The sequence below is a fragment of the Acomys minous genome (genome assembly GCF_964271855.1).
Source record: "Acomys minous genome assembly, chromosome: 3".
In the NCBI taxonomy this organism is placed as follows: Eukaryota; Metazoa; Chordata; class Mammalia; order Rodentia; family Muridae; genus Acomys; species Acomys minous.
The window spans coordinates 13,848,521-13,874,573 of record NC_140485.1 but is presented as its reverse complement, the minus strand read 5'-3'; the positions used below and the strand labels follow the sequence as shown (position 1 = coordinate 13,874,573).

Below are 26,053 nucleotides of genomic sequence, written 5' to 3'. Positions count from 1 at the left end.
ATATTATACTGTTTGTTCCATTCACATCTCCCACAAGTTAAAGATGACACTTATTATGGCTTACTTCCAGAGTGAAGAATGATTTAAAATGTTAAGAGTTTGTTGGATTTTATTTACAATATAATTTGTTGGAAATTATATTTACAGTGAATAGGAGTGTTGGCCATATTTTCCATTTTATTTCTTTCTTTCTGGAATAAAAAAAAATTTTAATCTAAGGGTCATGTAAATATTTAAGTCCAAACTGAAGGCCCAATTCTGTTCAGTGCTAGAGCACTTTCTTATCATGCCTGAGTTCCTGGGTTTGATCCTGAGAATGCCAGTGAAGAGATGACACCAAGACATTTAGGCTCAAGGAGGTAGGTGTAAGTTACCCTTAGTTATGGAAAATAAAAATAAATAAGGATTGCATAGGTGAGAATGACTATTTTAGAGAATATCAAGATGGATGCCTTTTCAAGGAGTTAGTGTTGTGTTTGGCCTTTGGACCACTAAATAACTAACCTATATCAGAAATGAATTCTTTGTAGAAGTTGACCCCCTCATAGTGAAAACTCACTAGAGGGGCTCTGACCCTCACCAGGAACTAACAAAAGAGACAAAGCTTCTCAGGGAGCCAGTGAACAACAAGGGGCCTGTTTATGTTAAGTGCAGTTGACACTGGGCATTTGTCTATTCTCCAAAGTCATCTTTCCCAGGAAAGACTCCAAATATGATCATTTCTATCCACACATCTTTTATCCTCTTTTAGCATCAGGAATTATTCTCTTCTATGGAAAACATTTCCCTTCCTCCAGTGATTAAACCAATTGAGATTTAGTTCAAATTTGAAAACAAGCATGAAATTCTATTCTCCAGAGGGTTAGGGGTTTTTTGTTTTTGTTGTTTTGGTTTTTGATTTTTTTTTAATTGTTTGGATATTTAACAGGAGATTGCTATGGACAGTAAACAAACAAAGTAGAAAAAAATGTATCTGTTACTTTAAGAAAAAAGAAATTATATCAGCAATTAAATTAGACATCACGTGTAGAATTCGAGATTACCACATGCAATCTTGGTTCATTTCCCAGGAACTCTGATTCTTTTTCCTCCATTATTACCTGTGATTGTTTGTTCCTGCTGATGCTTGTAGCTAACACACACTTAACTCCAAAAGTTCATGTCCTCTTCTCTTAGGTTAGTGACAGAGTACTTCCATTGCTATAAAAACAACCCTTCTGTCCTGTGTTTACATCCTATGCAGTGAAAACTTTGAACCAAAACTCAAGTTCCCTCATCTCATTTGGGGAGCACTGGAGAAATTTTTAGGTTTTTGGTGTGTCTGTGTATGTGTGTGTGTGTATGTGTGTGTGTGTGTGTGTGTGTGTGTGTGTGTGTGTGTGTGTGTGTGTGAAGCTTCTCCAGATTGAAAGAGTTAGAAACTTACACTGGACTAACTTGAACCAAATATATATACTAGAAAAAAATAAACAAGACAGAATCATGTAAAAATAAAAGTAGTGTGGAAATGTAAAGAAAGGAATTGACAGAGTTCCATCCAGAAACTTTTTGTGGCCTTCATGCAATTTTACCACTTCCCCCCCAACCCCCCCCCCTTCTTTCCCTAAGAGACTTATCATCCTTCTTATTCAAATGGTGGACAAAACATGGTTTTCTTTCTCCATTGACCTGTAGGAGAATCTTGGGGAAGAGCCTTGCTAGGGTCATATGACTGGCCAGCCTTGCTACCTTAGAGAACTCACACATGGCCAGAAGTCAAACTATCAGTGATCTCCTGTATCAATTACTTTGGTGAAAGGATGGAGGCGGAAGTATAGAACAGGTCCCATGGGAGCCAAATGTGAGCCAGAATGCGGAGCAAACCCTTCCCAGAGAAACAGTGCTGGATGAGAAAGCACAGATGGACCTTAGCCTTCTCTTGGTGAGGTAGGAAAGAGACCCAGTGTGTCTGAATTTGTATCAGCTCATTTCCAGACACTACACACATGGGGCAGTGCTCATACTGCCCTCTGGAACTTAATTAGATAAACTTCAAATAGAAATAAGAATTGTTGAGGTAGAACAGCACAACCCATGGTAGCTCTACAATCATGAAAGTAATGTTTATTTGTGGTCCATCCTATTCACATGGGAATATCACTGAAAGGATAAAATAAGGTGAAAAAAAGTATGTACACAGGGGTATGCAGACAGTTCTGGGAGCAAACTATTGGATTTTTTCTTGATATGTGATGAATGCCAATGTAAAAAGGAAATCTACAAATTGAGAAAAATATCTGGGGACAGGGCCAGCTAAGTCTTGGAGACATATAAGAAGGGAAAATATCTGAGCTGGAGTAGAAAAGCTAATTAGAGATGATGGGCCAGGAAGAAATGCTTTCCAGATAGAGACTGCAGTCACACGTGTGTGCACCAGAACACCTGTGCACCAGAAAGCTGTGCGATGTGGAGAAATTCGCAGATGCTTCTGATTCAATGGATGACAAATGTACCCAAGAGGAAAAGACCTTGTACTATACCTTTGAGCTGAATACTGATGCCTGATAAAAGGAAAAGTCCCGTCTCCAGGAAGAGAGAATGCTTCGGCTTACTTATGCAGTCGCTGAGGTGGGGAAGTGGGGAATGTCCACAGCTAGACCTTGTTGGCAAGAAAGTTGAAAGGAGTAACTGGTAATTCCTGCAGGAATTGAAGAAGGGTTCTCTGTGTGGGAGTGGTTAACTATCTTATGAAATTTAAAGTAATTATTGTAAAACTATGTGCCAAGGCACCCTCAGGTATAATACCAAACTCACATGTATTGGGAGGGTAGTTTTTATTCTTTTTATAGAAACAGAAACATCTGTTTGGAATTCTATGCAAACTAGCGTTACGTTGTTTGGACTTTATAACTATTCTTCAATTATTTTAGCCTAAAGGTATCAGGGAAACAAAACATCACCAAGTTTCAAAAGGTTCTCTGAGCCAAGAAAATGTACGAATCTGTGGAATAATTAAAATCTTGAGAAATAAAAAATGACTTCAGCAACAAAAAGCGTTTTGAAGTCTTAATGAGAGATGAGGTGGATTCTGGTATTTAAAACAGAATTGAGGCAGAGTTTTAGATTGCTTTCTAGTGCTGTGATAAAATAACTTGGGAAAGAGAGGGCTTATTTGGCTTACATGTCCCAAGTCACAGTTCATTGAGGAAGCCAAGGCAAGAACTCAGGGCAGGAGCCTAGAAACAGGCGCTGAAGTAGAAGCCATGGAGGAATGCTTCCTGGATTGCTCAGTTTTCACTGAGCAGGGGCAGCACTCCCACATGGGCTGGACCCTCTCAGATCAATCATTATTTGAGATGACCATCACACAGGCTTGCCTACAGACCAGTCTGATGGATGCATTTCCTCAATTGGAACAAGAACAATAATACCCAGAAATCCAACCAACAAAAACCCTCAGAAGCACAGGTGGTAAGGTTGAGGAGGAGAGAAGGGGGTCACTGCAGTGTGGGGATCATGCGTCCTTCATTTGTTTTGCTTATCTGTTTGCTTTATGTTTTGTTCTGAGTCATGGGCTCACTCTGTGCCCGGACTGCCCTTGAATGCCTGAACCTCTCTCTCCAAATTGCTGGCATTAAAAGCATGAAGCTTACTATGGACTCTTTTCTCCCAACGTAGAAATAGAACGAAAGGATAATAAAAGATAGAACAAGAGTGCATGTTTCTGGAGGATGGATAAGGATGTGTTTTTTTACAGAGGAAGTTTGTACCATGCATTGAACTACCATCCATGAAATGGCACAGGGCATTCCAAGGGGAAAAAAAACATGAAATGTTTTTTCAGATCCCTACACAGGTAGAAAAGACATGAAGGGAAGTAAAGAAATTTAATTTTTGGGTGGCCGGGAGAGAAACAAACACAATTTAGGATCTATGATATGGTATATGGTCTGTCGGGAACTGTGTGTGTCTTTGCAAAGCTGTCGAAGCCGCTCTGGTTGCAGAGATGAGGCTATTGGATTTGGAGTACTGAAGAGAATACAATGTGCAAAGATCTCAAGACAGAGGCCAGACAAACCCAAACAGCTTCTGTAACGGTGTCAGCATCTTCCTCCAATAATCCAGACAATTCCAAGGTGCACATTTCCTCCTAGGAACTTTAGGAAGTACAGAATCTGAGGTATTGGTCTAAGAGAGGGCCTGGGAGTTTTCATTACTTATATGTGTCCTTGTCACACTGAAGTTGCTCATCATAGGACACATGAGTAACAAGATCAATTCAGATGAGTCATCAGCCAAGTCTCTAAAACAGTGCCGGGCTTGCAAGAAGAGGCTTGATCAATACTTGTTGGATTTAGGCTGAAGTGATTAATTCCCAAAAGGTACACAGAGTGGGAGCCAAGGAAATGGGGACAAGAATTGAGAACAACAAACCCCGAGTTGACAGGGTTTGGAGACAACCAGCCAGGAAATCTCGGGGACTGTGGTCAGGCTGTGTGTGAGGACTCAACCCAAACTTAACGAAATGTCAGAACTGAGTGTGTGGGAAGCCCAGGTGTCTCTAGGTTGGTGGCCTTGTTAGTGAACGCCAAAGTGCTGGGTGAGGATAATTGCCAGGAGGAAGGCAGAAAACGTAAGCAGAGGTTGGCATACAATATTCTGGCATCATGCGAGAAGTGAGAACACAGAAAAGGAAGTGTAAGTGCTACCAAAGTCAAATGAGTGCCTGTGAGATACCCCATGGACCACCTAAGCATCCACATTCCCCGAGGAGGTTCTTAGGTACAGCCCCTTGCTAATAAGCCCAGAACAAGACCTTGCAGTCTGCATTTTTTCTCCCCACGTATATCTGGTATAGCAAATAGGAGAATCTCTGAATAATTTCTGTCAAACCTCTGGGGCAAATGGCACAGGAGAAAGGTCTTCTGGCCTTGTGTGCGTCCATGGGAGGTGGGGACAGTATTTTTGTATAATTTGATAAATGGTGCTGCTCAGAGCATGATTTTCTCATTGTGGCAGTGGTGCTGAGGCAGTGTCTTCTAAAATGGGCAATTTATGGCCCACCATCTTGATAGCTACTCACAATCAAATGCTCCAACATTCATGTTTATCATAAACGAACATGGAACTCTCTAAGCCTCTGAAATGAATGCTGGGGTTAGGGACGGGAGTAGCCATACCTGCCTTTTTATATGGGTATTGGAGATTAAAACCTGCATCCTTACGCTAATATAGTAAGAGCCATTTCTCCATCCCCTTGAAAGGGCTTTTAAAATCAACTTCTGAAACTGCAGTAGAGAGCAGCAGCAGACAGAGGTGAAGACCCCAGGTTGCAGGGCCTGGCTGAGTTTATTTTACAGGATATAAAATGTTCTAGGTATTATAAACAATCTGAAAGGGGATCTAAAGATCACAGGGGAGTGTGTGAATATTATGGCAGGTGCTACACCATTTAGCACAAAGCACCCATGGAATTGGGTACATACTAGGGATCCTAGAGCCAGTCCTCTGTAGATATTGAGAGATGACTGCCTTGTTACTATGATAGACATCACTAATGTTAAACAGGTCAGCTCGTTGTGTTCTATATGTTTTGAGGAAGAAACACTGCACCTCAAAAATAGTAGTTGAGCCTCCCAGGGAAAGCCATGCCATATTTTATGCTTCCAAGAAAGGGATAAGGTCTCCTGTTAGAACCACCTGAGGTTCCACAGACTCCTGATGTGGAAAAAGAGTGAGACTTGATTGGCACGAAAATTTACTTGCATGTATTAAGATTTATTGGGTATGAACTGGATTGTGGGCCCATGGGCATGCTAAGGATGTTAAGATACAGCTGCTGCTGTCTTGAAGCTTTGTTTGATAAGAAAAGGGATGCAAAGCAATGCAGTTATTGCATTCACCCAACCCAGGCTTCAACAACAACACAGGAAAGCATTCCTGATGTTCTTTGTATCAATGGAAGTTATCCCACAAGGACGTTACATCAGTTTCCAAAATGGGTAACTGATGCCATCCTCAAAGCAAGTCAACAACAACAATAAAATATAGCCAGAAACTCAGAATTCTGAACTGCTGAGTATAACTTACATTTATTCCCTACTTATTATTTAAACTTCATGCTACCCACCAGAGATAAAGGTATCAATCTTATAACCAAGAAAATGTTAGTTAGGCTGGAGAGATGGCTCAGAAGTTAAGAGCCCTGGTTGCTCTTCCAGAGGTCCTGAGTTCAGTTCCAAGCAACCACATGATGGCTCACAATTATCTATAATGAGATCTGATGCCCTCTTCTAATATGCAGGCATACACGTAGAAAGAATACTATATGCATACTAAACAAATAAATCTTAAAAAATAGTTTAGAAAAGGTAGACCCTTGGCCTAAGTCATAACTTTAGAGTGTATTACTACTAATCTATTACCCCAGCACCCAAATAATACTTTTAATGTGTTATAGACTAGAGGTAAGAACCTAGGTCCACACTGTTAATTGTGTTTTCGCTGGGCCATGCTTCAGAAACTGGAGTGACAAGCTAATGAATTCAATTCAATTAAAAGAGAAAATCAGAAGGATTTCATATTAACAAGCCACAAAAAGATGATTTGATACCTTAAAATTATGTCCTCATTGCCAAAGTCAGATTCTTATGGTTCTATCAACAGCTCGGCATCCACTGCAGATTATTTAAGCATACATGCTGGTGTTTGCGGTGCAAATGCAAGGGACAGGAGCTTGTATCTGTGGTCATAGAAAACGTCAAACTTGCATTTTCTTTCCCCAGCTTATTCAGAAGTTGACAGATGTTGCCGAAGAGTGTCAAAGCAATCAGTTGAAGAAGCTCAAGGAAATCTGTGAGAAGTAAGCCTTCCCTCCTTCAATTTTAGCCTCAATATACATAAAGGCATGAAATGCAGATTGCTTTTCCATTTGTCTGATTTTCCTCCCATTGTAAATTCAGAGAGAAGAAGGAACTAAAGAAGAAAATGGATAAAAAGAGGCAGGAGAAGATAACAGAAGCCAAGTCCAAAGATAAAAGCCAGATGGAAGAGTGAGTAGAAAGTAGCCCCCTTCCCCAACTGAAAAGACAAGCTTGTTCTCTGTCAGAGCAAAGGCCTCTTAGTAAAGTCTATCCCCAAATTAACTTTTTGCATGATCCACGTCTTAGTCACTGCTCTATTGCTGTGGAGAGACACCATGACCAAGGCAACTTTGATAAAAAGGGAGAATCTAATTGTGGGCTTGCTTACAGTTACAGAGGGTTAGTTCATTATCCCCGTGGTGGGAGCATCGAGGCACTCAGGGTGCTGGAGCAGTAGTTGAGAGCTCCTGCTTGGGTCAGGGACAAACATAGGCATTTGATACCTCAAAGCCAACCCCCAGGGATACACTTCCTCCAACAAGGCCACACCTCCTAATCCTTCTAATCCTATCAAAGAGTGTTGGCTCCATTTTTTAACTATTAAACTTTATTATATAACCCAACTAGCTTACACAAGAGGGGAAAAAAGGTTAAAGGGAAAAAAGAGTGAACCTTCTGGTATCTGTTCCATAGATACGGGTCCGTAGGTGTCTCTGGCCTGTGCGCTGGTCCTTTTCTCAATCCACATGAACTCATGCCCAGTCTGAACCTGTTGCTCCTCTCATTGAGGGTCGATTAGAAACACAATAGTCCAGGTGGAGTCCCCAGGTCTGCTTCCTGAATTACAGGCCCAGGATGGCTCCACCTAGTCTATCTCAAGGTTAATCTCAGGGAGTATCTGTGGTGTGTCCAAGGGCAAAGCCTGCCAAGATTGCTTTCACCTGTGACAAAGCTTACACTCCTTCCCACAAAAGAGTTCCCTGGTTATTAAGCATTCAAACATATGAGCCTGTGGGGTTCAGTCTCATTAGAATCATCAGTCTCCTTTGTACAGTTTTTACAGTGAACTTACAAACAGGGGGACTCCAGGCCTTTTAGAAAAAAATAGCAAAGTGATCCCTTTGGGGAAATAACTAAACACTCACTTGTTAAGTTGTTAGACAGCCTTGGGAGCATCTAATAAAAACGGGGCCTGTGTCCCGGGAGAAGCATTACCATTGCCCTCCACACCAGGTTGGACCTTTCTTTCAACAGCCGTACAAAGATAATAGAATCATAGACGTTTGGGGTTCCAGGTAGGTTGTGTAATGATCTGTGGCTCATTCCATTTAGGGAGAAGACAGAGATGATCCGATCATACATCCAGGAGGTGGTGCAGTACATCAAGAGGGTATGTCTGTTCACCCCTCTCCTCTTTGTAAATGCCACACCGACAGCTGCCAGGCTCACTGTGAATTTGTGGGAGGAGGGCTGCTTGTCACCAGCATCCAGCTGCTTCATGATACTCCATAAGAGTGTGTTTGTTCAGGCTACGGCAAACCACATGTATAAAAGAGCTAAATAAAAGGACTATAACAGTGAATGGGATAGAGTTCCTGCCTAGCTTAGGACCCAAAAAATGACTCAAAAGGGAGTTTCCAAAAGATCCCTTCACTGTTACCAGTGAGAGAGATGGTGGCCACATCTAGGTTAGTCCTTAAGCTTTTAAAAAGTTTGTGTTATTGAAATGCTCAAAGATTTACAAAAATGTATGTCCACCAGTCACCACCCGACTCTGCCTGTGTTCCCATCACCTGGCTTCAAAGGGCAATTTCTGCCCAGAACACCAAATAATTGATACCGTAGATTTTAAAAACTTTGGGTTTTGTTTTGTTTCTTGTAACATGCATTTAAAAAGTTCTATGGTTCCCCGCCCCCCCTAAAATTAGTCTTTTCTTTGGATACCTTTCTTATAGTTAGAGGAAGCACAAAGTAAAAGACAAGAAAAACTTGTGGAGAAACACAAGGAGATCCGCCAGCAGATCCTGGATGAGAAGCCCCAGGTAAACGGAGCTAGATAATGCTGGCTGTCTGTACACTTTTGCCTCATTTGCTTTCTGTCCAGTAAAAATGAAATGTCCTGGTTTTCATAAGTACCTTGCACAACTTCTCAGGTCATTCTGCATGTGAGACGCATCATATGTAGTGATAGTAAAAACACAGCAATATTTTGCAAGCATTCATCACCAACTAGCACTTTCTAAACAGTGTGAGTGCGCGAACCCTCTCCACAAACTTGGTTGCAGTTCTTCTGCTATGTGACTCAGGTGAGAGTGTTTTTAATCGAACCAACCAATTTCATCTTGTAATGCTGTAACATCAGACTTTGCCCAGCAGGGGACACCCTTCACCAAGATCACTCTACTCTTGACCCAACAAAATCTTCTGTTAACAAGGTGGGGAGGAGGCACTCAGAGGAAGGGGAAGCAGGCTATCCAGATGAGACCTGATAGGCTGTGATCATATGGTGGGAGAGGAGGTCCCCTTCTGTCACAGGTCTAGGGGACGGAAATAGAGTGGAAGAGAGAGGGAGAGGGAACAGGAAGATGCAAGTGAGGGGATAACAATCGGGATGTAATCTGAATAAATTATGTAAAAGATAAAAATGAAAAAAAAAAAACAAAGTAGGGAGTGAAGAGTAAATCTCTTTGTCTCCACAGCAACAGCTGATCAGTGTTGTCCTTTAAAATTATATTCTGGCTTGGAGTGTAGCTCAGTGGTACTGAGAGTGCTCAGCATGTACTAGGCCCTGAGCTCAATCCAAAACAACAAATCAAATCAGATTGTGCTTGTGGTTTGTTGAAATGAGTTGTCTATGGACATTAAGTTGAATAAACTTATCTGTAAATCAAATACTTGCAGGTTAGCCAACAGCATCTCAGTTCTAGAACATTCTATCCATCTTGATTTATTGCTCAAAGTTTTTCTGTCTCTTAAAAAAATGTGCTTTTTAAATTTCCCTGTCTTTTTAGCTACAGTTGAAAAATACAGATTCTCAAAAGTATTGCCATTCTGCCTGAGCTTATTGAGTCTGCAAAACTCAAGTGTTAGGTTTATTTGTTTGTATGTATCATTCCCTGGTTAGCTTCAGAGATATTCCTCATGGCTAGCTCAGTATATTTCCACAGTTATGTCCTTCAGCCTTCACGTTTACCATGTTTATCATGTATAATAATCACTTAGTCTTTGTTATTTCTAAAGATTTCAGGCTTAGCCATATAAATTCTCTGGCAAGACTTGATAATTACTTAGCATGTTGCAAATTGTTAAGTTTCTCCTGTAAATATACAATTCAGATATTCTTAGCCAGCTTCTCAGACTGCTTAGGCTAATACAACGGGATGTATTTTACCATAGCATTGCAGTAGTCTCCTTTATATATGTAGTCTCCCTTGAATTGAGTTGCCCACAGTCATTCATGGCCTAAAAGTATTAAGTGGAAAATTCACGAAGAGAACAATCCATGAAGTCCTAAGCTGCACAACTTTCTAGGCAGCTAACGGACTCTTAAAGTAATGTTTCAGACATTCTGGATATGTGTTGTCCCTCTGTAGAGCATGGCCACATAGCAGCCCTCTCTGATGTGGGATTCAATATCTGGTGTCCCAGGGTCTGTGACCCCTTTTTACTTACTAATGGCTCCAAACCACAAGAGTAATGATATTAGGGAGTCCTTGAGCTGAAGACATTAACAACAGATTAGCTTTGGCATTTTGTGGCTTCAGGACATGTTGTGGTAGGGGGTGATGTATTTTATATTCAAAATCTGTCTTAATTAAGTGGCCAAGTAACATCCAACTGGACTAAAATTTAAGGAAAAATATTAAGTACTTAGAACCATATATAAATATATTCATACCCATACATTTTCAAGCTCAGCTCTCATGTTGAATTTCTCATTGCTTTTGTATCCTGGTCTAATAAAATTTGCTTACAGTGAATCTCAGCCATTTTTAGACCTCTTAGAACCCTTCTTTACAACTATTGCTATTTCCAGTTTTGTTTTGCTTGTGTGTGTGTGTGTGTGTGTGTGTGTGTGTGTGTGTGTGTATGTGTGTGTGTGTTGGTTCAACACTGTAAAATATTTGCTCATAGATAAAATACAATGCATGTGTTAAAATTATATAGCTTAAGTAATTCATAGGTATTATATGTTTGTTCATTTATATGTTTGTAGGTGCACATGTGTGTGTGCATGTGGAATCCAGAGGATAATTTCTTAGGTACTATCCCTGTTTATTGTTTGAGACAAAGTCTCACACTAGCCTGAAACTTGCCAGATAGACTAGGCTGACTGTCCAGGGACCCAGGCATCCATTAGCCTCTCTGCAGTGCTGGGATTACAAGGGTATGGTACCATACATAAATTTGTTGTGTGTGTGTGTGTGTAAAATGTGCAGATTTAACTCATGCACTCATGTTTGCAAGGCAAGTATTCTACTGACTGAGCTATCTCCCTAGCCCTGACTGTGTGTGTGTGTGTGTGTGTGTGTGTGTGTGTGTGTGTGTGCGTGCGCGCGCGCGCACATATGTGATGAAAACTCAGGTTCCTTCACCTTCAGCTGCCCTAGTGCTGGGAGTGTAAACATATACTGCCACATATGTGACTACTCTATTTCATTATGATTAAGATCAAATTAAGTAAGTGGTTATTGCAGCACCTTAAAGCTTCTTCACTGTATATAGCCAAACATGAAAATGACTAACTTTTGAGAACTTATCTGCCAGAGCACAGTTTTACAGAAAATCAAACTAAACCTGCTGAGCATGCTCACATGCATATAAAATCACATTAACTTGGAGGCATGGAGACAGAAAGACTGAGAGCTCATGGCCCATCTAGGAGATAAAGTGAAGCCACATGTCTACATAAATAAATAAATAAATAAATAAATAGATAAATAAATAAATAAATAAACAATAGTCTTAAACAGTGACAACTTAATAAGTGATATTAGTACTGTTTGAGTAGTGGCACAATTCTAGGGGTGGAGGGACAGTTCAAGGCACACTGTAGATACTATATTAGTTATTTTCTGGTGTGATAAAACATCATGACCAAAAGCAACTTATAGAAGAGTTTATTTTGGCTTCCTATTCCAGACAGAGTTGAAGGAAACACACACACACACACACACAGAGACAGACAGACAAACAAACAGACATAGAGACACAGAGACACAGAGAGAGACAGAAAAAAAGACAGATACAGAGACACTGAGACAGAGCATAAGAAAGAGAGAGAGCGTAACAGAGAGAGAGAGAGAACATAAAAGAGAGAGAGAACATAATGGCAAGGGACACAGGACAGCATGTTGTTGGAGCAGGAAGCTGGCTGGGCATATGTCCACCCATACGCAGGAATCAGGAAAGACAGAACAAAAGTGGGGTGGGGTATAAGACCTCAAAGGCCACCCCTAGTCCTGTACCTCCACCAGCAAGGCTTCATGTCGTAAAAATTTCACAATCTACCAAACGGTTTTACCAGATAGGGATCAAGTGTTCAGATACATGAACGTACCTACGGGGGATAGTTCTCACTGAAGCCACAGCAAGTGGGCAGCCAGGTCTGGGGATGGGCAGCCATTTCTAGGGGTCGCTGACCACTTCTAGGCATAGGCGGTCAGTTCTAGAGTTGGCTAGGTAGTTGAATGGCTCAGCAAGCTCACAGATAGTCAGAATTTTTAGCATTTCATTGTTGTTGCTTGCTGTCTCCAGGCTTTAAAGTCCACAGCAAGGTGGCTACCAAGGTCCACTGCACTGTTACCCTATGTAGAACCATTGAAAAGCAGGGCAGGAAAGATCCTCGTTTGACTTACTTCTTAAGGTTGATGGGAAACTTTCAGAAAGGCTTTCCCTCCCACCAAACCCCCACAAAATAGATTTTTTTCCTCATCCACTGTAATGGAGCCAATTCTAGCTCCTAAACAAATCACAAGGAAAGAAAAAGCGTAACATTCATGAGTGGCTTAGAGTGGCTAATACTCATTCACAGAGGTGGAGGAGGTTTAGCTTCTTGCTTCTATGGTCACCAAAACCCTAAAGAAAATTGGTGCTTTTTCATCAAACAGTGGGTAGATGGTAACTGGCATGGTGAGCACTTTGTGCCACAACTGTATCTTTAGCAGCTCTTATTTCTTCTTTCTTGGCTGCTTTGAAAGGATATAAAGTGTTCCTTGGAATTCTTAGTCGTTCTCTTGTTTTTACTTAGTGTAAAAAAAAAAAAAGTACCACAGTAAATTTGCTCTTTTATCTATGATGCTCCTCTTCTGGCCGTCTTGGTGTAAGTGAATTTGAAGGCAGCCCTTGAAAACTGTTGCTTTTATGTCAAACCAGATCACTTATTGAAGGGTGTTCTGTGGAGCTTAAGGATGTGTTTTTAGAGCCATTACTTTGATAATAAAATAAGAAATCACATGTGAAGTCAGCCATGGTAGCTCACATCTATAATCCGAGCACTTGTCAGGAGGAAGCAGGGGGATCAGGAGTTTTAAAGGTTATCCTTGGCTACATACCCAGGCTTGAAGCCATTTATATAAGACCTTGTCTCCAGCAAAAACAAAACAAAAGTCACATATTATAAGATACACAGCAAATGAAAGAGTATGATAACAAAAGCAAGGAGAATGTTAGCTCTCCGCCCCTGTGGCACAGCATCTGAAACTCAAAAGGAAAAGAAGCTTTATTTTGTCTCACAGGCTCCCTTGTTCATTGGCCTGCCTGCACTAGGCCTATTGTAGCACACCGGGTCAGGAGACAGCACATGATGAAGGGATTGTGTCTATGCTTGGCAACCAAAAATCAGAAACAGAGCAAAACAGATCAGAGTTCGAATGTTTTTTTCAAGGACAAATTCCCACTGAGCTCATTTCTTCTCACTAGATACACTTAAAAAAAAAAGAAATTTGAGACAGGGTAATTATGTAGCCTGCACTGTCTTAATATCACAGCCATCCTCCTGTCTCAGCTTCCTCATTACTGATTATATGTTTGTAAGGTGCTTTGCCCAGCCAGGCCTTACTTCTTAAAGGTTCCTCAAACTCCTTATAGCCCTGGTGGATAGGGCAAGCTTTTATTCACAGGCCTCTGGGGGACACTTCAGATGCAGACTTGCAAGCAGCAGCAATAATAAGCCAGTGGAGGGAAGTGGCAAGATCAGGGGTCAGAACAATGATAGACACTGAAGCACAGGGCAGCAAGGGTGGGTTAGGAAAAGCCAGGACGACTGAGCAGACCTCAGTGCGCCTGTGACTGTGGGATGTGGACCAGAAATAGAACAGCCCCACCTCTGAAATTCCCCCCTCTTTGATGTGATACCAGGAGGGCTTGGGAGCTTGACATAAATATGAACAAAATTAATAAGAGCAGCAACAAAAGAAAAGAGGAAAAACTCAAGGAAAAAAAAACACCCAATCAATATTAGCTATAAAACAGATTCAGCAAGTCAATTCCATTCAGGAAGAGTGATGACAGGGCAGAGTGATTTTATGACATCTAGAAATTTATGAACTGTTCTGAGTTTTTTTTTACAAAGAACTGGGCCTGACTATATAGCTGCCAACGTTCACGCGAAAATATGCCCAGGCTTCGCTGTTAGTTGTGGAAAACAGCATCTGTCTAAAAAGGGGCAGGAAAAAATTCTAAGTAAAACTTGGTGATGCATAGTCATTTTCTTATAGTGCAAATGTCACTATATGGCATCTCTCCTCTGTCTTCAGTGCCTTTCAACATATTATTGACTATAATAATTCACTCCTCCTTCATCCACTTCATGTATGGAAAATAGTCACATGCTGGTGTCCACAGTCACGGCTGCACATGGAGAAAGTTCTTATCCTTATTACCCTTTGAGACTTCTGAACTTTAGACTTCTCTGTTTAACTTTCTTCCTTGGTGACCACACACACACACACACACACACACACACACACACACACACACACACACCAACAACAACAACAACTTGTTTTTTAACACAAGAAATTCAAACAACCAGTTGGTGAGAGCCAACAGTACATCAGAGGCAAGACATTTTTACTGGCCCAGCAGAGAGCACATGACCTCGAAGGTTCAAGCAAAGTAGAGCTTTGTGGAGCGTTCACTCAGCAGCGAGCTCAGGCTCCCAATAAACCTGAGCCCCTCATGTTCTTTTTGACCTGCAGTAGAACAATCGAAGGAGAAGATGGCTCATCAGAAAGGGAATCTTTGGTCTTCTCCGTCTCTGTTTTCTGGGGGAACAGTTGATGACCCCAGTGTGAAAGCTTAGTTTGTAGCACCCCACATTGTGACAGATGGCAGACCCTTTTGAAAGGTTGAGTTCAGTTTTATCCCCATTCTAAAAGAGCATAATGTATCCGCTCCTTAGGTATGTAACTCTTGAGAGCATTGTAAAGACATGGAGGTGTGTGATCCTTAGAGGCAATTTATACAACAAATAAATATTTTGACCCTTGATTTGATATAAGTTCAAGTTGTCCATTGCCATACACGAGTCCCACTGAAACTTATCAAGCTATAAACAGTAGACATTCTTAAAGGTGAAGTAGGTTCAGATCCTCTTCAACAGAATTCTCAGTTCCAGAGAAATATTCAGGTGTGTGGGTCCTGGAGGTGAGCTGCTTCACTGAGCCATTAAATGTATTTCTTCGATCATGTCTAGGATACATATTCTTGCAAAATTCAACCACAGAATCCTGAAAATCTTTGCAAGAACACTGTCCCAGCTTCCAACTTGATGACATAATTGGTTTCCTTGGGATTTCTATACCTGAGTTTGCCAAGCCAATAGGGAAGAATTAGTATATAGAAAACGTGTTGGAAGTGATTCAAAGCCTTAGCTGCCAATATCGAGCAGCCACAGCCTGTGCAGTTATGATGAAACAAAGGACCTTCTGCTCTTATTCTTGAATATTTGAAAGGGGATTTTAGCATGTTGCCCTCAATCTGTTGCTAATATCCCAATGAATATCGATCACCCTGTGGCTGCCAGCTCTCATTACAGGAATCATCTTTTGACAGGGCTTTTTAATGAACTGTCTGCCTGACCTCAAAAAACAGTCGATAAATTTGTAATTTATATTTTTTTCCCTCTGATGATTAATTTGTCTTTGGTGTTTCTTAGGCCATAGGTTTTCTGTTTTAATTTAGTGCATCATCAGGAGAGAATTCCAGGAAGCCCTAAGGCATTTTCCTTTATTACTGAAAACCAGATTATGTAGCCAACTGCCTTCCTGTGTGTCTCTGTCTATTGCCTGCCTGCCTATCTGTCTCTCTGTCTCTGTCTCTGTCTCTCTCTCCCCTTTCTTTATTTTCTCAAGCAGGGAAAGATAGACTGGTTTTCCTTTTTTCTCCCCTGACATCTCTGTGGCAGAGTGAGTGATTCATCTCTAGCATGAGATTACCCATGCTAGATAGCACTGCTGCTTTTTGAGATGTAGCCCTGGATGCAATTGACCTTTGCCCTGGTATTCACGGGGAAAGGATTAACTTTAGGATCTAAAGTTAGACCTTTTTTCTACTAATGCATTCCTATCTCCTCTACTCTTTGCTATTTGTTGGACAAGAATGGATTTTTCCCCTGCCAGTATCAATTAAAATTCCTTGTGGGAGAACCCAAACTTCCAAGAGGGAGCCAGCAGCCTTTGGGACGTGCCTCACTCATTATCAAATTAACCATACAGTAGTTGGGTTTTTATCTGTTCTAAATGACATTGTTTTTCATTTTATCTATGCAAAGAATTGTCTTCTTAGGAAACAAATGTGGTTATCATTTATTTTCTTGAACATAAAATAGACATATTTACTTTCTTTCAGGGAGATACCAGGATATATGGGACCATTTTCGATTCCCTTTGTCCAATCTCAACTTGTTTTTGAAACCTACTGTGATTATGTAGACTTTTTAAAATTAAAATACATTTTAATAAAAAAAAGTCTCAAAATCTCTGGCCAATACTCTAAAATATAGTAAAACTATCAAAAGTGTTACACACCCCACTGGTACACAGCGAATGAGAACTTCAGTAAGAACAAAGGTTTCTCCCAATGTCTCTATCAAATGTTACCCTTGGTTCCTTGTTTTCAGATGATCTCACTGAAAGGAAGACACTGAGAAAGATAATGGCATGAGATGATCACAACGACTTTTAAACTCACAAGACATGAGACTAGGGTACACCATGCCTTCAGTGCCTTCTTTTCCAAACATTCTTTATTTTAAAATGTGGACAAGAGTCACACTGCCTTCTGCCTGCAGTGATATTTTCACTGGGTATAGAAGTTTGTATTGTCAAGTATTTTCTGGTAGCTCACTGGGCATACACCTCTGCAGCCTTCCTGCATCTGTTGGTGTAGTTAGGTGTAGTTCTTTAGACAGAATGTGTATTTCTTCCTTTTGACCTCATTTATACTTTTTTTTTGTATCTTATACACTGTTTCTATAATGTATCTCTGTGTATAAAGTGGCCAGACATATAACTCTATACTGTATCTGTTTGTTTGAAGTGGTCAGACAGATAACTTTAATGTATTTGTGGGACTGAAATTGCCAGAAAGAGAACTCTGCAATGTATCTGTGTGTTTGAAATAGCCAGAGAGATAATTCTCTAATGTATCTGTGTGTTTGAAGTTGCCAGGCAAATAACTTTATAATGTGTCTGTGTTTGAAGTGGCCAGACAGATAACACTATAATGCACCTCTGTGTTTGAAATGACCAGGCAGATAACTCTATAATGTGTCTGTGTGTTTGAGGTGACCAGACAGATAATTTCATCTGTTCTGTCAAACTCTCAACTACCATGTTAGCAAACAATGGTTTTCTGCCCAATGTTTTGCTTAACATTTAGGATTTTATTCTGTGCACATGTACGTGCACAATTGTGTATGTGCACATGTCTACATGTATTGTATATTTGTGTAGGGGTGTGTGTATGTGTGGACTCAATCTTTTTTTTTCTTTCTAAAATTAAATTTATTTATTTATTCACTTTACATCCTGACCACAGCTCCCTCCCTCCTCTCCTCCTAGTCCTGCCCTCCTATATTCTTCCCCCTTTCCTCCCTCTCCTCAGAAAAGGAGAGCTCTCCTCCACTTGAGGGGTTTTTTTTTTCATCTTTTTGTTCTGTGCTTCCCTATGGATAAAGGTTTTTTTCTGACTCTCCTTCTAGTGCCCTGGCTCCATCCTACTTGTCCACTAAGTTTGAAAACTTAACCTGTGTGTTTTCTACTATTTCTAGAAGGTATCTTTGGGTTGTTGTCAACTCAGTGGTTTGGAGGCTGTGGCTTATGGCGGGCAAGGTTCCACATGGGTTGCTGGGTCTGGAGAGGCCTTGTGTTTGGGGTACAAGTTCTTTACCCTTCAAAGCTCCAACGAGGAATTCAGATGCTCAAATTTGCACAAGAACCCACCAGGGCAACGACTCATTTGGCTTTCAGATGCTTAGTTTCATTGTTCCCTGGTCATTCCTTAAGATTTAGTGGTTTCTAAAGAAGACTGTTTTAAAATCAAATCCAAATCCTATCTGTTTTCAGGGGGACAAGACAATTCAAACAATCCAAGGAGCCAATGCTTGAGACAGAAAGGCTCCTTATAGCAGAGCTGAAATGTTTAATGTTTGAGTTAGTCTGGTTTCGAAAGATACACATAGCCTGCAGGAAACTGCATGTGCATGACAGGGAATTGTCCCCTGCAGTGGAGAGTTTAGTTCCGTGCAGTTTTACAAAGCTGTTGTCCCCATCCATTGCAGGAGGGAAGTGGGAAAGATGAGCAAGCAGGCTTGTGTCTAGACAGATAAGAGACCTGAAGACAAAGCCTAGCATAGCTGTCCTCTTCTGAGAGGCTACACCCAGTAGGGGATGCAAACAGATGCAGAGACTCACAGCCAAACATTGGGCGGTGAAGCATAGTGAATCTTATGGAAAAGTGGGGGGAAGAATAGAAGGGCCTGGAGGTGACAGGAGCCTCACAAGAAGTCCAACAAAGCCAACTAGCCAAGGCCAAAGGGGCTTGCGGAGACCGAAGCACCAACCAACGACCGTGAATGGTCTGGACCTAGGACCCTACACAGACGTAGCAGATGGACAGCTCGGGCTTCATGTGGGTCCCCTAGTAAGGGGAGCAGGGGACTATCTCTGACATGGACGCTGTTGCCTACTCTTTGATCCATTTCCCCTGGCTGCTCGCGAAGCCACAGGGGAAGAGGTTGCCAGGCCACAGGGATACAGGATGCGCTCAGTGTTGATGCGACTTACGAGCTGTGGTGGGTTGGGGGGGGGGCGCTCCCCTTCTCTGAGAAATAGGAGAAGGGGCTATGGGGGAAGAAGGAGGGAGGGGGGAGACTGGGAGGAGAGAAGGGAGAGGACAGCGATCACAATGTAAGTGAAGAAATAAATTTATTTTTAAAAAGAGACGTGATGACAAGTCACCAAAAAGCCCTGCCTCCCCAGATCTGTTTTTCCCCTCTGGGTTCCGAGGCACGTTGTGCACCTGGCTGAACTCAAGGGAGTGAAGTTTATGGGGTGGGGCGTTTAGTCAGGATCTTGGCTGGTGAGAAAGTCAGAGAAAAATTCTCCCCTGGGTTTTTAGTGAAACAACTCTCTTTATTGGGTGAGAAACAAAGGCTGTATAAACCTTAGGCAGTGGGTTAGGGTTTTTCCGGGTGAGAGTAAATCATTGGCTGGGCTGAGGCATTGGAAATGCTTCATTTGCTTGAAGAGGAATTCCAAGTGTTTGCTGGTCATGTCCTTATAAGGAGAAAGGAAGTTTAACCTGAAACATGGCTACCAGGCTACCCCCTATCAAGGGTGATAGAGGCGGAGACCACAAGGCTACATGCACCATGTACCGGGTCATGCGGGCCCAGAGCAGGGAAGAAGCAGTCCTACTCCCACTGGTCTCAGGATGACGTTTCCCAGGTTTGGACACCTTTTAGCCTCACTCTGGCTCCAGACTGACTCCCCTGGTCGCAAGGCCTTCCGGCAGCACAGAGCTCCTTAACACTTTCACCCACCACGCAGATCAACAGAGAAGCAATGCCTACATTCTAAAACTCTCTAAAACTGAAAATATAGAGAACATTAATTGTTCACTAAAGGGCATCATCACAAAGTGTAAAAGTCAGAATTTTAAAAATATTTTACCTATACATTTATACTATTACACATATATAAAATAAACTACATACAGTAAGAAGAACCATGAAATAATCAGGAATTATATTAATATTACATTCATTGTGTTTTGGATTTTTGTATTTGGCAACCTTGAAAAAAACATATTTCCCATCTTGGTGAGTCTAAAATTCAAGTCTCTGATGGGATTAAAGACCAGAGAGTTTATTTCTACAATTAAGCTTAGTTGTTTAGGGATTAAGATGTTTTAAGTTGTTAGAGATGAGATATGATAGATATTGATTTACATTCAGAATTTTTTATTTTAAAAATGTCAACTTCTCTTGAAAGAAATGGACTATTTGATTATGAAAGAAGCACATTGACAAATCTCTACCTGTGAAGGGCTGCCCCTTAAACTTGTTCTTTTGTAGGCACTGCCCCTTAAGCTTGGTCTATCCTAGGCTGATTTGTAGATTCCTATTGCCAGTTGACTTTGAAAAGGTGACAAGTTTGAAGTTTAAACAAAGTTCAAACATAGACTCCTTTGGGGGGCAGTTGATTCTTCCTCCTTTTCTCTTCTCAAATAACTTGCTTTCTACTTCTTTTTCTGGATTTTCGCTTTATAGAAATGAGATGATGTGGGAATGTTCAATCAGTTACACTGGCTAGAAGGCAGAGATTGCACAGGGAATATGCTACCTGCTAAACATTTGGTCTTGAGTTGTGGCTCCGAGTCGTCTCAGTAAATACCAATTTAGCATCAAGGATGGACTGAGATGGGTTTCATCTTCCTACTCTTTACACAAAAATTCCTGAGCATTCATGGGTAGGAGCCTTGAGACATCTTTCCATTTCCTGTCCTGTGTTCATAATATCATGCATGGTTTGCCTGTATTTTTCTACTATTAATTGGATTTTAAATTCTCAATATATCTCTAATTTTCAACTCCTCCTTTGTGATAAAGAGGATAATTAAAAATGTCAGTGCATACATTATAAATACTTTTAAGGCAAAATATATAAAAGCGCAATTGATATCTGAAAACTATTACATGATTTCCCTCAGCCTTTGATGTTTTAAGGAGAAAATGTTGAAACTCAGATCAAGAAGCATGTTTAACCATTGATCCAAAAAGAGTATAGTATAGTTCAAGAGTCTTGAAATCCTTGGTAAATCAAAATGTGGGGAGTGAAGAAAAGATTTTTATAAAAAGCACCAGTGTAGGGCTCTGTGCTGAGAAAACTCCAGAAATATCTCTCTCTCTCTCTCTCTCTCTCTCTCTCTCTCTCTCTCTCTCTCTCTCTCTCTCTGTGCTTCAGGAGCATTGGTATAGCCAGTCAGTCATGGTGGTCCCATTCATACATTTTATTAAGCGAAAAGCAGTTGGCACAAGTCTTCTGCTTATTCTATCATTATTATATCTCTGATTTTAATGAGGGAAATTTGGAATTTCTAACTGAAAGGTTCAAACAGCATTTTCACTTACTATGACTTCCTTTAGACTGAATCACAAACCTCTAGGATTTGAATGGCAGCATTTTGTATTAAGACATCAAGTGTTTGTTCAGTGTACCCAGCTTGGCCAAAGCCGACATGACCATCTCCTCTGGATTTTAAAATGGCTTCCCTACAACTGTGTGTCCACTCACGTCCTAGCTTGGCAGCAAGAGTCAGCCTTTAAATTACATCACTTCTCTGTGCAAGGCCTTTTGATGGCTTCTGTCTCTCTTACAATAAATGCTTACAAGATGCAGCCCTTTCATTATCTCTCCTTCCTTTCCACATGGATCTAACATTGATCAGACCATGCTGGCCTTTTTGCTGAGCCCCAACAGACCAGTCCATCCTACCTTGGGCTCCTATAGAGATTGTTTCTCCACACCCCAAGTGTTTCTTCATCAACTCTCTCCTGTATTTCAAGTCTTTCTCAAATGAGGGATCTTGGGGAGCCTTTGCATGATCTCTCTATTTAAACGTGCACCTACCAGTATTGGAGAGACGATTATCAAGACATTTGCAGTTTTTTAGAGGGCCCAGGTTTAAATCCCAGTAACTACATGAGCCACATGGTGGCCCACAGCTGATTGCAACTCCAGTGCCAGGAAACCTCTTCTGCCCTCTGTGGTCATTAGGCATATACACATGGTGCACAGACATACATAGAGATCAAGCACCCAAAAACACATGAAGATTAAGGGAAAAAAGTCTGAAATTAGTAAACCACTGATGACTTCCATTTCTGACCTTTTCCTCCTTTTTATTCTTGTCCTCCACCTATGTTTCCCTTACTTAACCACTTCTCATTAAGTCAGTCTTCTTTCCTAAGTCTAGAAGTTTTTCCCCTGTAGAGTGTAAGCTGCGAGGGGACAAGAGCTGTGTCTATTTTCCCTGCTTGCGTTTGCTGATGCCCAAGCAGTCTAGATACCCAAGAACCATACCTGTCACATTCTTCCTGTTCAGTCACTATTTTTAATTATTTAATATAGAACAGCTCATAAATTTGCATGCCACTTTACTTGACAAAGGTGCCTCTGTCATTTCAGCTTGGCTCCTATTACACGTATATGCTGCTGAAGGGAGTTTCATAAAGATTTTCCAATTTTTTTTTTATCTATGTAGAGAGATAATTAAATTAACTGCATTTAACAACATTCTCTCTTTGTGGATGAAAAGTAGAGCATTAAAACTTGACTCACTGGGTTGCCTCGTCCCAGTGAAAAGCTGTTGGTCAATATCATCTTTTCTTCATACTCTTGATGTAGTGGGACATACATAAAGACTTGTCAGTCATAGTGAACATCTAATCCCTGGAGATGATGGGGAAAGGCCAAGCAGTCAATTAGCAGTACCACTGTGTTTTTGGCAGGTCCCACGCCACCCTGTAGGTGCTGAGGGAGGAGGGGATGTTAAACCACTACTCCAGATGGCACATCAAGGGACCACCCAGACCTAAATTAGAAACGCCAGGTGACTCAGAAAGCCATTTCCTTGACAGAGAAATGACAGCCTCCCTTTTTCTCCACACAGGGGGAAGGCTCCTCCTCAGTCTTGTCGGAAAATTGCCATGAGGATCCCTCTGTACCCCCCAACTTTACTCCCCCCAACCCTCAAGCTCTCAAGTGGTGAGCACCGTCCTTCTAGCCAGGTAGGACTGGATGGGAGGGCCCTTTTGAGAGAAGGGTGGTGTGTGGCCATGCCCTGTGCAGGCAGTGTGGACTTGCCTGTTTGGTCCTCACCCTCCCTCCTCCACAGTCCCTTCTATTTCCTGCGGAACTTCCAGCACAACTGAAATGCCTTCCTTGACTTTTCCTGTGCCCTTCTGGTATTGAGTTCTTCATCTTTGCATTCTTTCTGATGGACATATACTCCCCGTTCTTCCTTCTTCCTCTTTATTTCCTTTGCTTCTATTTACAAAATTGGCTTTTCCTTTTTAATCTTCATTTTTCCTTTCTTCCTCTTCATCTGTTCTTCCCACTTTGGAAGTGTATTTTCCAAGGATTCTTACCGTAACCCTCTTTACACAGTACCATCTTTTTTAAAACCCAAGAGCAGTCTCTGAGAGAATCGTCTTAACTTACTCTACTCTACACCTTCCCAAAAATCAACAAAATTAATTTTATTATCACATGGCATTTGGTGTTAAGAGGGCAGCTCACAGCCCTGACTCTGTAGAAGTGAGAGCACTGTATCGCACCCCTACAGTAGGGATGCTGAGCCAGCAGGTAGAGACTGGAGCAAACTGCAAATCTGAACTTTGAACAGAATTCTTTCACTTGCAGCTGTGTTGTACCAATATATTGCATTCCTTAAAGTAATCAGAAAACTGGTCTGTGCCATTCTAGAGGGTGTGCATTTGGAAGGAGACACGAGGCATCCTTGTGATTTAAAAAAACAGAGTCAAACTTCTAACAGCACAGTAGCCTCATTGATTATGGCAAATATCATCTAATTGTGTACTGCACAATAATTAGAGAGAATTTTGAATGGTTTCAACACACACACACACACACACACACACACACACACACACACTGCAGTATATTTTGAAGTGATGGCTCCACCACTTTGACCTGATCCACACATGCCATGCACCTAGACTGAAACATTGTACTATAATCCATAATAAGAACACTGCAAGAGGAATTGAAAGATTTTTTTAAAAGTAAAATATATATTTTAAAATAGAATGATCATTTTTAATAATGAGATTCTTTTCTGGTGTAACAAAAAATAATTCTACAGTGAGATTGGAAACATTTTTTCTTCAAATCATCTGTTGATCTGTGATGCAGTGTAGTATAGAAACATGCCTAAAAAATGGCTGCAAAGAACTCGTTGCTGGGGAAGGGAGCTAAGTCTATGTACACCCTCCTTGGCAGACACTTACCTCAGGACTGACCAAATGTTAGGGAGGGGTCTGTGAATTTTTTAGTTACTTGGACATCCTGGTAAGCACACATCCTGATCCAAGAGGTCTAGTTGGGTAGAAGAATCCTCCTTTCTAATTGACGCTCATTTCCTGTGACTATGATGTGATTGTCAGAGCTCTAGAACATCCCTACATCCCTCTTACGCATATGGAAAAGGCTGTACACTGCCTCTATACCTGAATTTTGTATTTATTGAACCATGCGCTTGGCTCTTTGATGTCAAGATGTTATTTTCTTTTGGAGAGAGAGAGAGAGAGAGAGAGAGAGAGAGAGAGAGAGAGAGAGAGAGAGAGAGAGAGAGCGCATTTGAGAGCAAAGTTGCCACTAGTCATGATTCCATCTAAATCCTCTCCTCAGTGACTCTGCTTATGAGTCCTCAGATGGAATTCATTCTTTGGGAAGAGAATTTTCATCTTGTAAGGCAGCCCTAGGAGGAGTTTAGAACCCCCCATCTTCATTTTGATCTGAATTTTAAGGCTTCTTTCTTGTTGTTTTGTGTTGTCTTATGGTTTCTTTCTTCTTATAAAGGGAAGGTTCCATAGCACATGTGTGGAGGTCAGAGGACAGCTTGCAGTTGGTTCTTTCCTTCCAACCTGTGGGTCCCAGGGATAAAATTCAAATCTGCCTTGGCAGCTAGTGTCTTCACCAGCTGAGCTTTCTTATTGGCTTTAAGATCCACTGTGAGGCATTTTATGCTATGAGTAGAACTCTGGATTCTCACAAAAGTTATAATTGACAGTGAACCTAAGAGTACAGGACTTGAGATAGATTTTCAAAACCAATGCATAGAGGCTATACATGTTATGTTCTGTCCCAGTGCTCCCTTGAGCTTTAAACAGATGACCCCAATTACAATTTCATTCCCTTCAGAATAACAACTGACCTCTCTACTTGGCACACAGCAACAAAACAAACAACAAAATAAACACACTAAAAGCCAAAATAATTTATCTGTTAAAAGAATATTCCCATAGTACCCAGACTTCCAAAAAAATCTTTAATCACATTGTTAGTTTGCTTCACTTAGCTGCTCAGAGACAAAGGGTGATGTAAAAATAAACCAGCCACACACTTTTCATAAAAAATAGGTCTCATTTCTAAACCAGAAACTAATTATAGTATTTTGTAGTTTTTTAAAAAAATACAAATTGTTCTTATGTAACAGTTTATAGAAAGTCAATTTTTGTCCCAATTTTAATTTTCCTATAATGTGTCTTATTTTCACAAACACTTCTATTTACACATAGCAATATGTGTAAATATTATAGGTATAAATAAAGAAACTTAAAGGTAGTAGTACATATAGCTAGCATGCTTATGATATGAAGAAGGTGAATTCTAAGAGGACTTACATGCAACAGCTGAAGTTCATGTGTCTTTAAATTGTGAGTGACCATTTTTGTCACTGATGATGAGGTACACTCCTTGTTTTTAGCTGGAGGTAAACAGGTGAAGTGGAACAGGTAGACCAGTCTTCTACTAAGCTTTTGTAGAGCAAACTTTTGTGTAGACAGGGATCATTAGATAAGAAGCCTAGGGGGAGCTGGAGAAAAGGCTCAGTGATTAAGAAAGCTTACTGCTCTTGCAGAGGACCCAAGTTCAGCACCCGGCACCCAGCACCCACGATGT

General features: G+C 41.0%; 1 protein-coding gene across 2 annotated transcripts in view; it reads left to right on the top strand.

Annotated features, from left to right (window-relative positions):
• The window catches only part of PLCB1 (phospholipase C beta 1), a 679,674-nt gene that overhangs the window by 585,909 nt on the left and 67,712 nt on the right, over positions 1-26,053 (top strand). The window contains exons 28-32 of one of the 2 annotated variants that reach the window (XM_084776841.1): positions 6,765-6,841; positions 6,942-7,031; positions 8,175-8,232; positions 8,798-8,884; positions 23,022-23,139. In XM_084776841.1, the coding sequence (XP_084632967.1) occupies positions 6,765-6,841; positions 6,942-7,031; positions 8,175-8,232; positions 8,798-8,884; positions 23,022-23,120 (411 nt within the window). In that variant the 3' untranslated portion in view covers positions 23,121-23,139. The remainder of the gene's footprint in view (positions 1-6,764; positions 6,842-6,941; positions 7,032-8,174; positions 8,233-8,797; positions 8,885-23,021; positions 23,140-26,053) is intronic. The other variant, XM_084776840.1, reaches the window with a different exon arrangement.